Raw genomic sequence first — 18,807 nt, 5'->3', positions numbered from 1 at the left:
TCCACTCAAAGAAGTATGATCTCTGTCAGAATTCTCTCAACATTGAGTCAAAGTAAGCAAAATTATGTAAGCACCAACTGTCTTCAAGAGATTGTCTGGGCTGTTGTTCTTGAAGAGCTGCAAAAAAAATTTTCCCCGCAACCATTCCTCAGGTTCCTTCACTGTCAGATATCATTAGAAAAGAGATTCAACGGGCCCTAGGCACATCGTAGTGGGCACAGCCAATGCCAGAGCATTGGTGGTGCCCTGCTGACACCACCAATACCAGGCATCGCAAGTTATGATGCAGGCCGAAGTAGCACATGCCAGAGTGTGTTGTACCATTTGGCATTATGAATTGTTTACACCTGTCCTTTGTGCCAGCAATCCAGAGAGCCGATTGCAGGAGAACCAATGTTTGGCAGACATCTGACTACCAACCACTTTGAGTCCACTTCGGGGAAGCAAGCCATATGTTCTGCACTCGCCCGTACCAACAAATAGATTTGTGTGGAATTCCCTTTAGTGTGCCATGCCCCCTCTCAGGTTAACAACCATGCCACATTGAGACTTACCTGTGAGAGGCTCACGATTCGTCTTCGAGTTGCTTTAGGTTGCCATTACCATTCTACCACCTGTTGCCATCATTGCATCCCATGTATGATAGCATCATATGTCTAGAGGTCACTGCCCTTAGGATGTATTTCTGCCAAATAAATGCCAATATAGATTCGAAAGAGTATCTTATCTGTCTAAGGTGATCCTGCATTGCTCTTTAATGTCCCTCTAGTGAGCACTGGAGTGACACAAGAGGCTATAGCTTACACTTTCTTTGTCACCTCTGGCATAGTAATGTACACTGAAGCAGGAACAACTTATAGGGACACTAAAGATAAAAATTATTTGAGCTGTATTGGTAAATTACTCTACTAGTACTACAATAGTAAAAAAAAACCATATCTACCACAAGAAGAGGCTTAATAAGCCAGAAAAAGTGTGCAACACAACATACTCGTGGTGGACCACAATGGCCTAAATACAAAAAGAAGTGCTTTGAAATCTGACATCACATTGATGTACTGGTGCAGGGGTTTCAGTGCAAGATTTTAGAAATAGTACTTCGTCCGTATTTTCTCATATAATAGTAACTGTATTACCATGAGATTAACGAAAATACAGTTTTGGGCAAATACAGTCTAAATTGATTCTCTAACATTTCCTTAATATGTCATAGGTGATCCATCTGAGCATAGTAATATTTCTACTGCATGTGGTTTTTGCATTTTCAGCTTCCCTCACTGGAATGGGCTGCATGTAAGCGAAGTTGTGCCAACTGCTGATATTTGCCTGGATGGTTTACCTGTAGTACAAAATGAAGAGGGTGAGAGCGTTGTGCAGTTCTTCTGGCTGGATGCTTTTGAGGACTACTTCAAAAATCCAGGTAAGCTAAAACGCAGGGGTTGTTCAAGGCACTAATTGTTGTTTCTGTAGGCTCCTACTTAGCTCAATAATGAGTACCGTATTTACCCCATTGTAGTGTGCTCACAAATCTAACGTGCACCCAGTTGTCACAGGTTAACACTAAAAAAATAAAAGTTCACCTGAATGTAACACACTGCTGAATTATAAAAAAAAAATTATATATATATATATATATATATGCACACACACATGCACACAGTAGACCCCCACGTTCACGAATGCCAAAATGAGACGTATAGAATTTACCGTCACAGATGGTTTCTGTCGTTTTGTACGAGCTTTCATAATAAAAGCAGCTCATCGTCATCGCCATTTGCGCTACATTGGCCACAGATACCAAGCACTTAGGGGTGGTATTTTCAAAAGATCACTTTTAGATATGCAGTTGACTTCTGTTAATTCAAGACTGATCAAATTGACTGAATTATCTGGCGGGTCAACTTAGACAAGATGCAGATAGAAAACTCCAAAACGCACCGCTAATTCATTTGGCAGTACTTTACCAATTCCAACCTGGCCACGAATCAAACATGCGCTCACTTTTTATGTGTCTAAAGTAGAAAACGAACATAGAAATGACATTAAAGCTCCTAAACAAAGTAGAAATTCAGTGCACACCTGATTTTCCTGCAAAAAATCACAAGCAAGGGCATATGTGTTGCACAAGGACGACTGGTTTCGTAAAGTCGGCTTCGCCGCACTACATCTGTGGGATGCGGTAAAGCATATGAGCGCTGTGAAGGTGGTTTTGTTTTGCTATCGTGTCCAGTTGCACCGTGCCAGCAATCCTTGGTCCCAATTTGCTCGGGAAACAAAAAGCGTGCATTACAATTGGGTGAATACCATGATCAGACGTTGTGAGCTAGGGTTATAGCTTGAAAATCTCCCTGGAGAAGGCCGAAAATAAGCGTTTTCAGTGGGAGATCACGCACATTCTGTGCATTCACTGGCCCCCAAGCGTCGGCGAGACAGACGCTGCCACTAAAGGGGTCGCTATAGGTGTCATAATAGGGGTCAGGCGTGTGCGTACTGACTGGCCAAGTTCTAATTATCCAGGGACGGCAATCTCAGGATCGAAATAACAAAACTTTAAGCCCATGGAAATATACGGCCGCCGGCCGAAATTGAATGAACCAAAAATCAAATTAACCTAAAATCAAATTAACCTAAAATCAAATTAACCAAAAATTGAATGAATCGAAGTCAAATTAGTGGAAGTCTACTGTGCTACTATCACTTTCATAGGACTCTGCAATGAGTTGTCAAAACATGCGTCCGACTGCGTTCCTGGCACCGTGCTCAGATAGAAAGCTTTGCACAGTGCTGGAAAGGCTGGCAGCCAATTACATCAATGTCTCCGGTGCCGAGTCATGCAAAATCTCGCGAAAGTGGTAGTATTTAGAAAATAATGGCCGGTAATACTCTATATCGTAGTCAAGCACAAAATGAACTAACAGTAACCTTTACAAAAAACTTGCTCCGTCACCATTTTGTTATGGTAATTATGCTGCATCTGATAGCTCCGACAAAAGGCTGTTGCCAATGCTGAGAATGCGGTTTTAGTTTCATATCTGACTGCAACATGCAGGCAATTTTCTGGCCCTATTTATCTGAAAAAAAAAAGTGTGCGTTAGATTTGGGTGAGTACATTAGATCATAAGCTTTTGAGCTGATGACAGGTGTGTTGAACGTGTACTGTTAGTGTACGGTAATAGTTCTTTGTACAGAAATGCAACATTGTCGGTGACCCAGAAATTCTGTTACATGAATTATACCTCACTGATAAGTTAATCATTACACTTGTACATGCAAACAGCCTGTCTGGGGCATCAAACTGCTATCCATGTTAAAAGTTTCAGGAGCCAGCAGTAAGCTTTTGTTACAACAAAATTTCTTTACTGTAGGTAATGTTTCGTTCAAAGTTTAACATGCTAACAATTGAAATGCATGCAGTTTAGCCCAGAATACCCGAAGCCTTCAAATGGTATATTGAGCAAACCGGCAAAGGTGACCATTTTTTGTTGCCCTAGTTCTTTTTAATGTGATGCAGCTAATAAAGAAAGCATGGCATATACTTCCAAAGTACAGGGTGTCCCAGCTAACTTTAGCCAAGCTTTTAAAAATAAAATATCGAATACCATATGTACGAGGACGCAACCAATGGTATTCTGTCGGCAGTGACATACCGCATAAGGAGGATTTTAAATTTTTTTCCTGATTGAACCATCAATAATTAAATGAGAATAATTAACGCCTGTTTAATTGCTCAATTTAGGGCACGAATTTCAGTAGAAATGTAATAGCTCTGTTTTAAAATACCCAATTCGGTTGTTTTCAGTGTGGTATGTCTCGCGGAATGGCTTTTTGTGTGTTATAAAGAAAATGCGCGAAATATGAAAACACAGTTAAGAGGAAGCTTTAGCTCGGGCCTAACTCCAATGCATCCTATTCAAATACATGTAAAATGCAAAAATGCTTTTCTGAGATGACCCCTGGACCGATTTTAATGAAGTTTGTCGCATTTGAAAGAGGAAGTTACCATATTCACTTGAATGTAGGCCGCCCCCGATTTTAAGCCGACCCCCAACTGTCCAAAACAATAAACAATAACAAAACTCACCTCAAATATAGGCCGAACAAAATATGTGAGGACAGCGCTCACAAAATGAAAACAGCATTTATTTAATATGAACATGCTGAGCTTGCCCTACATTAACATCGCTGCTAGCCCAGACCACATGCGCGCTTGCGAGCGTCCACAAGCTCAGACAGTGCAGCACGGCTCGCATGCATCAAAACGCGGCGCGATCTCAATGAACAGCTCCTCTCCGTTATCGCTCACTTATTTTCCTTATTGCTGGCGTCTCGTTGCGGCGCATACAAGAGGCATCTCCCATCGCCCCCTACAACGATGGACGTTTTTCTCATGGATGCCGAAGTCCCACCCAGCTTGAACGTTTGACGATGCCTCTGCGGCTGGCACAACTTTTCGTTTGAAAGTTGCACTATACTAGTAGAATCACCCGTTTGGTGCCATTACAATAACCACGCTATGGGCCATGCCGCACGCACAGAGATACCGTACGCCAATACAACACAGGTCAAAATAGCGACGTCACTTGTGTACTTCAGTTGGTTACTGGCACGGCTACTAACAGCTGCGATACTGACTTTTCTAGATGGCGCTAGCTATGCACCATATTTATCATATTCAGTTACAAATTGGTGTGTTTTTAAAATCCTCTAATCTAAGCCGACCCCAGAGTTTGGTATATATGATTATTTGAAAAAAAACTATCGACCTAGGTTCGAATGAATACAGTAAATTTTAGTGACTGTTGAAGCGGAATTTTTATTTAAGGCCTGAATTTTGTTAAACGAAATTTAAAATATTTGCAAGTTCGAAAGAAATAGATGCATGGAGTTTATAAATTAATAGCTCTGCATCAAGAACAGAGGTCACGGTTCTGTAAACGGCATCAATTAGATCATTCAAAGCGGACAAATTCGATATGTCAATTTATATCTTACGTGAGTTTGTTATATTGTGTACAAGGGTTCTACAAAAGCTGTATTTCCATATTACTGAATTTTTTTAGATGTATTGCGTAAGATATCAGTTTTGTCTGCTTTAGATGTAGAGTGGAACCCCGATTATATACGACTTCCTCAGGACTGCGAGAAAGCGTCGTAAAATGCGGGTGTCATAAAATCCGAACATAAATTATGCCTACAAAAATACTACTTATTTCACACAACAGATTTACGAGAAACTTCAATGTAACCTACTAACATACTCTGCAAGGCTTGGAAACCCAAATTACCAAAAAAAGTAAATTCAATAAGAATTAATGCTGCTGTACAGGTACCAATCATGCTTTATTCAAACGAACCTTCAAGGCACTCCACTGCCCACTGCCACGATTCCTGCGAGCCGGCACAAACTTTTTAAAAAGTCGGTAAGTTTCTTTTGGACCTTGTTTGATCCATGAACCAAGAGCTTTCGCTCGAGTTGCGCAACATCCAAAAGGAGGTCTTCTGCGGCGTTGCGTGAACAGATGAAGTTCCGGATGCTGGCTATGTGCCATAGCACCTCAGCGAACATGGTAGGCACAGACACGGCATCTGTGGCATCATTGTTGTCCTCATCCAATGTTGCAGCGGTGTCGGCACTAGGCAAAGCCTCCTCGATGGCTTCATCCAGCGATACCTCACCGCAGATTGCAATGGTGTCGTCGGCCTCCACGTACTCGGTGAAGGTCTTGGCGAGGTTTAAACCCTCGAAATTGTCGTTGGCGAAGCCTGCATCGGCCTCGAGCGTCATCGAGGTTGTTGCGTGCCCAGCAGAGGAGGCAGTCTCTCGCTTATAGCTAAGTGCTTGAACGAGTTAGCAATTCTGCTTCATGACACTGCATTCCACGAACTGGCAATAAAATGCATGGCGTCGAGCACAGTGATCTTTTTTCCGACTCGCTGCACTCCATAGCCGCCAGCCGACGATGCACTAACCGCTTCTGGTACCCTTGCTTGACGCACTTAATGATGCCGGCATCAGCACACGTGCGATAAGTCTAGACCTCTCCGCATTACCTTGTCGGCGATCTGCTGCTGGGAAACTGGAAGGCGAGAAATGCTTCCCCAACGCGATGAGAGGCGACACCACCGAGAAGAGAGGGAGAAAGTGATTGTAGAGAAGAGAAGGCACTATTTCAGCACAGCGGGCGTCGTGGGCGTCGCCCACGTTTCCTTGCTGGTGTGGAGAGAGAAACGCTTCCCCAACGCAATGAGAGGCAACGCCACTGAGAAGAGAGGGAGAACATTATTGTGAAGAAGAAAAGGTGCTAGGGTCTTTTTTTCGTGCCTTTTCGCGAAGAAAAGACCCGCGGCACTTTTCTTTCGTCTGCCGTTCCGCCCACACTTCGCAAGGGTCGTTGTATAACGCGAGTCAGGCGTCAAATTGCGTCAGATAACTGAAGTTTTTAATGCATTGCTTCTATGGGGACTTCATCGGGACCACGCTAATCCATCGTGAAACCCGGGTCGTCGCAAAACCGGGGGACGTATAACCGGGGTTCCACTGTACTATCAGATGCAATTCACATAATTGTGATATGATTTTTTTCTTGCTGAGTTACAGAGTTGTAAACTTGATAGTTTCGTTTTCTGAAAATTTTTTATTTTTGCTAATTTTCAATAAAAAAATTGATAACCTAAATCAAAAATTCAGAACCAACAGTCGCCAGATTTTAAGTTTTTTTTTTAATGCAAAGCCTCCTCAAATTTGGTGCAGTGGTTGCCAAGAAAAACGAATTCTCCTTTTACATGTATTTGGATAGAAGCAACCGAGCTAAAGCTTCTTCTTAAACCTCAATATAACGAACTTCAATATACAATCCCCAACCGTTTATTCGGACCTCACGGGGACTGCGGAAATGTCCGAATGAACAGGTGTTCAAAAAAGCAGATTAAGAAAAAAAAGAAATCCTTTATTTCCACACACTTATTCGGGCTTGGCAGTAGGCTTGAAGAAATCGTGAATGCGCCGTTGCACGCTGTTCCGTTTACGTGTAGTCAGATAAGCCTGAATCTCGGAGAGCGTCGTACGGTCACTATAGGCGGCTGAAAGCACAATCACTGCTTGTACACGTTCCGCATGCGACGGCAGCGTAGCACATGGTGCGTCATCTTCCGACTTGGAGTCATCGTCCGGCGATGCAGCAGAAACCTGACGAATGATCTCGCCATCGTCGAGTTCAGCGCATGTCATTACAGCAGTGTCAGCACCTGTGAAACTGTCAAATGAGACGGTCTCCAGAATTGCAATGCAACCACTGCGCAGGTCTCGGCAGAACATTTGGCGTCAGTAGGGAGCACATCGGAAGGCAACAAATCCTAGGCCTCCCGGCACCCGCTTGCCAGCATTCCCCAGCACAGTCTGCGCGGGCACTGTCAGTGCCATTAGACATTTGACACTATGTTTCCGTATGCCATGTTGGATCACCATAACCTCGACACAGCACACAAAGCAAACACCACCACGCCGTCATGCTGACACCAGTCGCACAAATGAAAAACGTGGCCTACTCGCAGCATCGTGCACGAAGAAAGAAACAATTCAGCTGCTGGATTGTCTTGACATGGCTTACTAAGCTGAGACCGAAATTGCTGTAGCCACTCTATCGAACCAGGCAGAAATGATGATGATGAGCGGGGATTTGCAGTAGCGCCACTTCGTGAGGCAGCAAGGAGGCTCCATTCAAAACAAAAAGGGGTTCAGCAAGCCGAATCATGCACCGGTCAGAGTCGGTGCACAGTGCTCTCGATCGAGTTGCCTCAAGGAGTGTCCGAAAAATCAGACGAGAGGTTGCAAGGTGTCCGAACTTTCGGCAGTTGTTATACATTATAGTCTATGGGGAGAATGGCGGTGCCGCGAAGCAGACCGAATAATTGAGCATTTCCGAATTTTTGGAGTCTGAAAAGTCAGTCGGTGACTGTAATGAAATTCTCAAGATAACAAAGTATTTAACGTTTCATAACCTTTTGTCCATAAAACACCATGTATCTATAACCTCAGTATTACGATGCGGTTTCAATATAACGAAATTTCACTGGCACCGCAAAGGAATGGCAAGACAATAAAGGGAAACTTACGCAGATACAGATGTTAAATGATTGAATTACAAGCGGCTGCTTGCAAACGCACCTCTCAAGTCGCGCGCCATGCGATAAAAGCGACCTCCGAAGTGGAGCCGCATAATGTTCCGTATAAAGTCCAAGTGCAATAAGATCCTATCACGCCCTGCACACTGTGTGCTTTAGGTGGGAGTGAAAGTAAACAAGGTTGGTGGCTTCACGAGTGCCGCCTTCCCACGCAAGAAAAGGGAAAGAGAGGGAGGGGAATGAGCTCTTGTTAACGTGATCAAGCTCGCGCATGGGGCTGGAGTGGGGAAGGGGAGGTGTAAGTTGGCGCCTGTCTTGATTTTTGGCATGCGTCTGTATCGGCTGTGGCTCTGTACGGCTCTAAGCACGGCTGAGCGCATGCGCAGCCATGCTCCCTGCTTTAGAGGTTATCTGCCGTGTGTCCAAAGAGTGGCCGTATGAAGACTGTGTGGCACCATGTAAGCTGTCTTCTAGCGCGTTTAGTATTGGAGGTTGCATAATCTCTAGTTTTGGTGACCCGTTGGAGCAAGAGTCAGATGAAGCATTCGCTCCCTGCTGTCGGTGCTTTTCCTAATAGCGTCATCCCAGTGCAGGTGGCGCTACCAGCCATGGGAGCGGAGTGCATGCGAAAGCAGGGCTGGATTTGCTTAAATTGTACAGCCAATGCAAAGATATAGTCGACGTACGTGGCATGAAACCGTATCATTCGTCGCCGACTCCCAAATTTATTAAAATGAATAGTTTTCACATTCAAATTCGCTTTTTTCGATTTCCCGATAATTCAGAAAATGCTGCAGCCCCTTTCTGTGTAAGAAAAATCGATCATGCCTACTTATTTGTATAAAAAGTTTAATTTCAATATAACGAAGCAAACTGCAGATTTTACCGACTTCGTTATGGTCAAGGTTTAACTGTAGCTGCATGATTACGCTTCCACGTGCTGCGACATCAGCGGTCCCTAGCGTTACTCGGAAGAATTAACTCTGCTCAATGCCTGACTCGGTGGCCAGATGAAAGGGGCGAGTCATCAGTATTGCCGTTGATCAGTGTGAACAGTGAGCTGCCTTTTCCACACAAAGCACGGAGACAATGCAGTGCACAACAGCATTGAAGAGGAAGACAAAGGCATTGAGCAGAGTTAATTCTTCCGAGTAACGCCTGAGACCACTGGAGTCACGGTGCACATTTTCTTTATGATGAAAAAAGAAGTGCACAAGACATAGCACACCAAAAACAACCGAATTGAATGTTTTAAAACAATTATTACTTTTCAATGAAAATTCATGCCCTCACTTCCATAATTAAAAAGTTCATAAGTTATTCTCATCTAATTTTCGATAGTTCAATTATGAAAGACATCCTCCTGATGTGGTATGTCTCTGCTGACATTGGTTGCATCCTCGTATATTCTGTATTTTGTTTTTAAGAGCTTGGCTAACGTTAGCTGGGGCACCCTGTTTAACCCCTTACTGTGCTCTTTGATGTGTTCAAAATAATGCAAAATACATTGGCACATTTCACATGGTATTGTGAACATGATGCTGGCAGTTGCCTGCCTTTCATGCAAAAACCAAGGTGCCAGTGCTTGTGGCGACCACCTTGGCACTTGTCGCAGCATCTGTTACACAAATAATGCTTTGCCACTTTTGGCTGTGCCTCCATGACATTTCAGTGTCGAAAATAAAGATTTGATTTGTCCAATACATTTCTTGTCCTGTTTGCCATATATGTAGTGCCCTGTAAAGGGTTCTGAAGGGTAAAATAAATTATGATAAAGCTGCTGCTCATTTTCTTCTCTGCCCTGTGCCCACATCCTTGTCTTTGTTTCAGGCACAGTTCACATGTTTGGAAAAGTTAGAATTCCGGATTCCAAAACACATGTCAGCTGTTGTGTCACCGTTCGAAACATTCCTAGAAGATTGTTCTTGTTACCCAAAGAAACAGTGAGTCTCTTTGCCAAACCTTGTTTTAGCTAGCTTTGATAACAAGAAATATTTTCTAACCTTGACTTAACAAAATCAGAGTTGTAACTGGAAACATTGTCAGATTGAGGTTCTAATGTTTTTGCAGTGGAAGTAGTATTGTGCACTTTCATAACAGTTATATCAGCTAACTAAGTATAATCGTTGTACATAAAGGTATAAATGACCACCTTTAAGTACTAGTATTTTATTAAGGAGTGGGTGATAATTGCATGAATGGTGTTTAGGCTTGGTTTGTGTAGAAACATGAACAGAAAATTTGGTCAAAGCAGTGCTGCTGCAGCTTGAGCTTGAGGGTTTCAGTGCTTATAGTGCGCCATGGTATCCTTGTCAGAGGGTATTATTTTATCTGAAGTAAGCCATGATGACAGTGGTCAGCTATAAAGAATTGAAGCTAAGAAGGAGCTCTGAATATCTTTAGTTTACGTGTACGACTAAAGTTTATTTCAACTTTTTGAATTCTAGCCTTCAGTAACCTGGAAATCTTTTAATTGTCCTGGAATTTTGCCTCAAATGTTCTGTAAGAACCCTGATTTGAAGAAATTTGTGAACATCTTTCCTGTAGTTTTGGTTTAGTCGCATGTGTCCTAGGGTGTGGTCTTGTTGACATGCTCTAGTTTCGCTAACTTCTTTTTTCGTACTCATTTGAAGCACGCCATATGCACAATTCTTGTTGCAAGTCTAAATCATAGAAGCGGCTTTATAACGAGATATACATGAGCACTGAAAGCCACTGTATCAAAATTTATGAAACTATTTTGGTAATTTCAAGCCCAAATACATTAGGCGCATAAAGCCAGCTCTGCTATACTATTTATTGACTATTCCATTAAAATTGAGATCGTATACAACATATAAATGCATGTTGGGCACTGCACCATAACTGCTTATCGCTGCGTAAAAAATTCAAATGATCGTTCCACTACTGCATTGCATTAGAATTCCCCAGGTTCGTTGTGTCTGCAAAAAAATGTGTCTTATATCAAAAATCCAAGCTCCAGTACTAGTACTATTTGTCAAAGCTGGTAAAGCTACGATCTTGGCCTTGGATTTTCGCTTCGAGCATGCGCTAGTCAAGTCGCACAGGCACGTCTTGTAAAAACGGATGACAAACATGATCTGCAAGCTGACGATCAGGAGTTCATTTGATCCGTGTGCTGTTTTCTGCTGTTTACCACTGCGAGTGTCAAGTTTTTGCATGACAGGGCTTGCACAGGTTCTCTCTCACTCGCATTCCGTGCACTGCTTGATTCTCGCGCTGCTGTTGTGCTGCTACGGGTATTAAAGGCTTCGATGTTTACAGCACAATGAAAATGTGTGCTTAGGCACACTATATAGTGCAGTGTGAGAGGCAAAAAAACAACAATATGTGTGGTAATTAAATTCCAAATAGAAGTACGGAAAGTGACCCCACATGCGATTCAACTACAGATGCTGCATGGTGAAATAGCAACAGATTGAGGACAGATTGGGCAGGCTTTGCCAATCTTTATGCCATTGGTTAACTGCCGTGAAGAGGTGTAGGCTGACGTGCACCACAGTCGTAGTTGCTGTTCCTTTCTCTTTTTTTTTTTCCACGTATGGCAAAACCTGCTTTGATGGACTTTGCTGAGTTGTCTAGGCTTTTCAGGGAATAAATGGCATTAATAAATGCTCCATCTGCCACTTATGCTTACGTGTTGTCAAAGGGTTTCTGTCTTCTTTTTTTCAGTACGTACCAAAATACAAATTTTGTGATCATTGCACTGACTTCTCAGAAGTTTCCTTAATTTTGTCTTTGTCTGGAAAATATTTAAAGCAAAATGTATGTCACAACAACCCGTTCACAGAATTCTTTGTGTAGCTGATAAAATACTTAAAGCACTTAAGAATCTCTAAGGGCATCGTATATAACAGCAGTGCCTTCACATAAAAGTCTAACAAAAATAGTTGCACTTATAGCGGCTAAACAGGCGTTTGCGTCTGCAAACAATTATTCATACAGAAGCAAGGTTGTGGTGGGGGAAAAAAATTTCTTTAGGGAAGTGGGGATTTTTTGTACACATCTCAATAAACAAACAGACACAGGGGAAAGAAATTGAAAACGTCGTCTGTGTTGGCCGCTGTTTAGCTTGCAGATTTCATTTTATTCGCTGATTTATGACTATGACTGAAAAAAAAAAACGAGCCTAGCTTGTCACTGACTTTTCCACGAACCCCTTGCTTTGCATATAGTAGCAAACAGCAGTTGGAGGGCACCATAGATCATGGGTGAAAGCAGCAGCTATGTAGAAATGCTGTTGGGAGAACTGTATCATTTTGCCGTGCCCTAGGCAAGATTGCAGATGGCGCTTTGCTGCAGGTCGATAGATGGCGCTTGAAATTTTGAATACTCTCATTGGATTCGAGCCGCAATGTTTTTCTCGTCACTAAGGTACAAAAAGTTGAAGATGTTGACAATTGCATGTTTCAGGGTAAAAATTACTTTGCATATGACTCCTGCAATAAGTAAACGTCAATGGATTTCTTTTGGCGTGTTGTACATTGTTTTCATATGTGATATGCACTGGCACACACTAACCTTGGTAACATGTAAACATTCTGATGTCCCGTTCGCACTCATATCCTCATATCCCTCTTTCATTTGCTATAGTTTCTGATAGACAAGTAGCTTTATGTAATTTTGTTATTTCTGCATTGTGATGTGATAAAAAAGGTATTCTGCACAAAAACATATTCAATGCATCTTAGCTGCTTTACAAGTGACACATACTAGTACTAGTACTTACTGTGCTGCTTTCATGTCCCTAGGCATCTGATGACGCAGAAGAAATGGAAGTTATGAAAACAGTCTACAATGAATTCACGCAAATTGCCGAGAGGCACCGAATTGAAGAGTTCAAGACCAAGGTATGTAAATAACTGAGGCAGAATGAAAAAAAAAAAATAAACAGTTTTGCCCGAAGGTACAGAATTAAAAGCAATATAGCAAGGTTTAGCAGTTGTACTGAAGGTGTCTCAGAATGGCTGGCATGGTGAGGAGTGCTACCAGCGACGTTGCATGCCTTGGTGCCCGGTGACATGTTAGCCCGCCACATGTGCATTCGCTCATTCTTCTTCTGGCATTTGCTATCGGGGGAATCCACATTCTTGTGGCGCTTCTCCGAACCACTTGCCGTGTAATCATCACCGGGCCACTTGGGAGCCATCCGACTAACTCGACTGCTGCAACGAGACGTCTGATGAAGGAGCATTGCCGTGCGCGCCGCTGTGCCATCATGTGACTGCTGAGAGAGTGTGAGGGGGAGAGGCCACAGCTGGCACCGTTCCAGGGCACGGATGGACGGGCAGGCGGACGCTGCGAGTATGAGCCATTAAAGGCTTTCGCCTTAAAACATTTTAAAGCCATGTAGGCACTGTGCCGAGGAGGACCGGCCTACTGCTGTGCAGGAGATCTAGCAGAAACCAAACTCAACGAGAAGGCTCAGGCTGGACATGTAACTTTCTCATGTGAAGTGTTTAGAGCACAACCTTGACAAGTCCAAAGACGGCCCGGCGTTTTGACTCGTGGTCAGTTCCTTTGCCATATGTTTCATGTGGTCTTTTGGAAACTTCAGGAATGACAGTGAACTCTCCTTGCGCCACACACTCTGGCACCCAACAGCACAGAAAGGGCATCACTGTCGCATCGTGCCCACAGTTTCTGTCACTAGGGTGATAAGAAACAGCACAAACCAGTGAACACTGAGCTGCACATGCAGAAATGGAGCTACGCTTATATCACGCACATTGACCATCCAGAACACACTTTCATTTTGTCCCCTGTCAGTGTTGCCAGACTGCCGTAAAGTTTAACTGCAATATAAAAATTTTGAAATTCAAATACAAATTTTCTGCCGCTTTGAATGTGTCAGATTTTGCCAGCTTGTTGTGGGGCACATATTGAAGCAATGCATTCTTCAAGCTGAAATGTTTGATGTCATGGCCCGTGTAAGCATTTAAGCTTTGAAATGAGATGATGAATAGGCATTTACACTTTTGAAGACCTCTTATTTAGTCCATAAAGCAAAGTGAATATTTGAGTGGGATGCCATATTATTTACAGTAAACCCTTGTTAACTTGAACTATGATATCTCAAAATATCGGTAGAGACGTTTTCCTGGGTCGGTGTCAACTCCATGTATTTTTCACCTCGTATATTGACTGCGAAAATGTTGGGTAAACGTAATTACCCAAAGGCTTCCATACTTTGTGCGCAGATGCAATATCTCCAAAAAGTGACAGGACTGCAACTTTGTAGCAAATGTCACTTCATTCTACGCCACTCTTATCATCTACCATTCACGGCTGGCTGCAATTTCATTGATAATGCAGGCTGAGTGTCACTCTGAGCTCTGACGAAGCGTGATAAATGCAAGAAGGTACACGTGACCCCTGCCACATGCACGCTCACGTGTGATCGGAGCGTTGTCAGTTTGCTTATTTGTTGTGCTCCGTGTTTCTATGTTTGTGCATCCGCACGCTATGCCATGGTCTATGCACAACCAGGGGCTTACATTCTCATGATTTCTCTTATTTCAATATTTTCCCCGGCATTTGCAACAAGTTAACAGGGTTTTGCTATAGTTATTCTTGAATTTGCCTTGTAGAACCTATGTAGCATAAATTAACGTCTACTTATGTCTTTTACTGTGTCCTACATTTCCATAGGTTACCACGAAGAATTATGCTTTTGGAAAAAAGGGTGTTCCTGCGGAAGCCAGGTACTTGGAGATCCTGTATCCTGTAAGTATAGGTTTGCAACACTTGTGCGCTTTGGACACCTATGCTTTTTGTTTCACTGTCTCCCTTTTGCGTTTCCTCCTTTTTCTTTATCTGATTTCAAGGCCCACTATCCTGCACTGCCAAGTGACTTGACTGGGAAGACCTTTAGTGCTGCTTTTGGAATGAATACATCGAGCCTGGAAGCTCTACTGATCAACCGAAAGCTAAAAGGGCCTTGCTGGCTTGAGCTGAAGAATCCATGTGAGAGGCTTTTTCTTTTCTTCTTTTCTTTTTTCATTTTGGCCTGATCCTTGCAAAATGAATCACTTCGTGTTATCCCCTTGAGACGTTACTTGTACTCCTAACATCACCTTACATTACAAGCACTAACAAAAGCAATGGTGTTTCAAATGTGCTGTATGCATCTCCAAAGACTTCCGAGCAAACCTGCACCAAAAACATCTTTTATTACAAGCACTGTGTGTTAGGAAAAACAGCTGTGTAATAGACGTCTAGGACTCTAGGTGTTTTTGTGCTTTCCCTGGTATCTCATACCTGGTCTGGGGTTCTTGTATTGTTTTTGACAGTAAGGATTTATGCCAGGCACATTCTAAAATGACTGTGTTTTCCTGGTATGATGAATGTAAATCAGTAAGCATCTTTTTCAATGTTCAGGCATGGAGTCCACATTTGTAAACACATTGAAACTTCACAAAAATTGTGACTTCTAAAGCTGCAATTGATGCTGAGGATGCAAGGATGTGTGACACTAAAATTTTTAAATGACAGAATTAAATAACACCTAAAGGAACTACATTTGAAATCTGGTTCCTAATAACATGAAACACTTCAGAGCCGAATGCACACTCAAGTGTCACTTATCACCATGCATACAGCATAGACGACTTATAGCATAAGTTGCCGGAGTCACAAATATCCACAGTATTATATGGAGTACCTCACTACACTCGAACTCGGCTATATCGAACTCGAAAAAAAAACATTTATCAATTCGATATAGAGCATAATTCGATATAAGCCTGCTAAATAATTGGATGTCATAAAAGCACATACCATTTATAAAATCACTTTATTGATGGAATTAGTTTAGTTTTGCATGAAATAGTCCTGCATTTTCTTCTGCTTGGCCAATTTCGCTGCCTGTGACGCACGCACTTCTGCACATTGTCTAAGAAGTCGGAGCAGCTGAGGCCGCAACCTTCCGCATTCGCGCAAAAGCACCGGACTAGTGCGAGCGCACCAATAACTTCGGAGGACGTGGGCAAAGGACCGTCGTTGCTTTGCTCATTGTGCCCAATTTCACTTGTGCTCGGTACGATGTCAGCAATGTAGTCTTCGTTTTCGGGCTCTCTCGTGGTCGCGACACCATCATTTGCACTCGAACTCGTCCACCGTTGATTCGTCAACAGCTTCCGGAAATTCTGACAGCTCGCTCCAAACTTCGGCAACACCGGCAACGACTTCGTTGCATTCATCAGTCAACACCGAGCATATGGAAGCCGGCACGGCTGAAGCAATTTCGGATGAACCACTCGTACACGGCCGTGCGTACGCGTCGGGTGCCGGATCGCGAGTTTGGCATTCTTCAAGATGGTGCTGAGAGTGCTCCTCGGAATCTTGCACGCTGCGGGGACATCCAACTTGTCACCGCGTTCGACCCGATTTATGATTTCGAGCTTCACGACGAAAGGCGAATTCTGCTGCTTCTTCACGGCAACAATGCAGGAGAAGGCCCACACGACGCACACACAATGAACCAAAAAGCAGCACGACAACTCGCACTTTTGCCATCTTGCACGTCAAGGACACAAGAGCCTCTGATTGGCTGTCTGAGCGAGCGCTGCGGGTGGGCCAGAATCATTTTTTGAAACGGGGTGTCGACGGCTCGCTCAATGCAGTGCAGTCACGGTAGGGAGAGTGGTTGGATGAAGCTGCGCCGCCGGGTTTCCCCGCCACCGAGAGGGAAAGCCAACCTCTAGGGGCATTTTTCCGCTGCTTGACGTTCGATATATCAGGAGTCGCTGCTATTTTTGTTCGATGTAAGCGGAATTTTTGCTATATATACTAATTGTAACTCTACCTTGTCCAGAAATTGTTCGATATATAGAATAATTCGATGTAAACGGGTTCGATATAGTCGGGTTCGACTGTACAGCCAAAACAACATATTCCAAAGGGTGCTTATGTGTAAAGCACGTGGACCAAGCATCCGTGCATATCTGAGAATCGAACTTCAATAAAACTTCAGTTGGGGCTAGTTGGTACATGGTATGTTGAATGTGAAAAATCCAGGACAACCCACAATAAGAGACAAGCACTGGTGCTGCACGGGGCCAGTGCTTGTCTCATCTCTTCTTTGTGGGTTGTCCTGGGTTTTGCGCTCAATTTTTCACACTGAGAAAAAGCATGTGACCGGGATGTTTGCATTCGTACAGATTTACGAACATAGAAAGGTTAATGCCCAAGGACTCGCAGTCTCCGCATGAAACAGGCAAAGTAACAAAAACGTTCTCAACTGTAGTTTATATCTACATAATGCGAAGCGACATGCGAATCGTTGCGGCATGAGATGCCGACATGCGTTGAACTGGTAGTGCTCTGGCGGCCAGAGATGCATTTTGTTGTTTTCCTATTGCGTAGTGTTTTAGCACGGCGACGGGAAACCGAAACGAAAACGAACTGGTAGGCGACGCCGGATGCCGCTAGAGCGAAACGTGATGCTCACATTGGTGCGCTTGCAGCTTGCAAGCACGGTTGGTTTGTCGCCTACTAAAAGTGTGCAGTACGTTTCCAACGGCATTACGCCCCACATGCTGTAAAACAGATAGGTGATGCTTATCACAATAATGTTGGCGGCGATAGCTGTGAATGCGGCGTGCGACGACTGACGACGCAGGAGGAGATTTGCCAGTACCGGCTTAAGAAACTGAGTGTGCTCACCTGAGACAGACAGGCGGGTATTGCGGCGAAGCTGTTGTAGTGGGCACCTACTGCTCTCGATCGCGGGCATGCCTCACACATTTTCTTGTTTACATGGCATCCAACGACTGGAATACATATAATGTGATCGCAGTTTGCCTATGTATTGAACATTCGTGCCAAAAGATAATGTTTTCCGGTAACATATGAACCGGTAAAAAATAAGCGTAACTCAACCAGGTCCTCCTTTCTTTTTTTTTTTTTCAATTAGGAACGTTGGTCCCGAGGAAATTGTACGTAACGGGACCGTATCAACTAGGTTCTGCTATATATGCAGCAGTGAATGGGAGTTCAATGTGCGTGCAGTACATCGCCATGCTTTTGCATGAGATTTTCAAAAGGATTTTACAACTGTGTATATAGACAGTATTTCAATATATCCGGGTTTCGTATACCGAAATTAACTGTGAAAAAAAAAAACATTGTGCTGAAATAGGGAAAGGGAAGCATGACGGAACATCAGTGGTATTTCCGTGCCATTGCTATTGCTACTGTTTATTTCCTCATTTTTCCACTTTCCCTTTTTCTCAGGAAGTCGTTTGCAGATAGTACAGAAGCCATTAACGTGGCTCCATTAAGTCTAAAAAATTTTTGGCTGCCGCATATTTCCTGCTTTCTTCTCTGAGATTCCATTTAATGTGTTGCGTTTCTTCTTTGTTCTTGTTTCACCCCCTGCAATGCTCAGCACCTCCAAGTGTTCCAGTCAGCTGGTGCAAGGTAGAGGTAAGTGTTTCAGATATCATTGTTATGGTAGGCGTTGATTCCTAAGGTGTGCTTTCTTCAAAGGCTCCCTGAAAGGGTAAATGGCCTGATCAGAAAATCTTGCAGTCATGAACAAGTGAGTGTAGTAGTGTTACTCCTCTGCATCCTAAAAGTAGTGCAGACATCAAGACAACAGCAAGAACTCAGGCAGAGAACACTGCTTGCATTGTCTGCCTTGATCCTTGCTACTGTCTTGTT

General features: G+C 43.3%; 1 protein-coding gene across 1 annotated transcript in view; it reads left to right on the top strand.

The window, feature by feature from the left end:
- Positions 1 to 18,807, top strand: part of PolA1 (DNA polymerase alpha catalytic subunit) — a 132,345-nt gene that overhangs the window by 18,372 nt on the left and 95,166 nt on the right. Inside the window, exons 9-14 of the mRNA XM_075681901.1 lie at positions 1,269 to 1,420; positions 9,952 to 10,064; positions 12,894 to 12,992; positions 14,794 to 14,868; positions 14,970 to 15,108; positions 18,533 to 18,570. Coding sequence (XP_075538016.1) covers positions 1,269 to 1,420; positions 9,952 to 10,064; positions 12,894 to 12,992; positions 14,794 to 14,868; positions 14,970 to 15,108; positions 18,533 to 18,570 — 616 coding nt within the window. The remainder of the gene's footprint in view (positions 1 to 1,268; positions 1,421 to 9,951; positions 10,065 to 12,893; positions 12,993 to 14,793; positions 14,869 to 14,969; positions 15,109 to 18,532; positions 18,571 to 18,807) is intronic.

This window comes from Dermacentor variabilis, chromosome 2 (assembly GCF_050947875.1).
Source record: "Dermacentor variabilis isolate Ectoservices chromosome 2, ASM5094787v1, whole genome shotgun sequence".
NCBI lineage: Eukaryota > Metazoa > Arthropoda > Arachnida > Ixodida > Ixodidae > Dermacentor > Dermacentor variabilis.
Note: the sequence above shows the minus strand (reverse complement) of the source record. Positions and strands in the feature narration are given on the sequence as shown.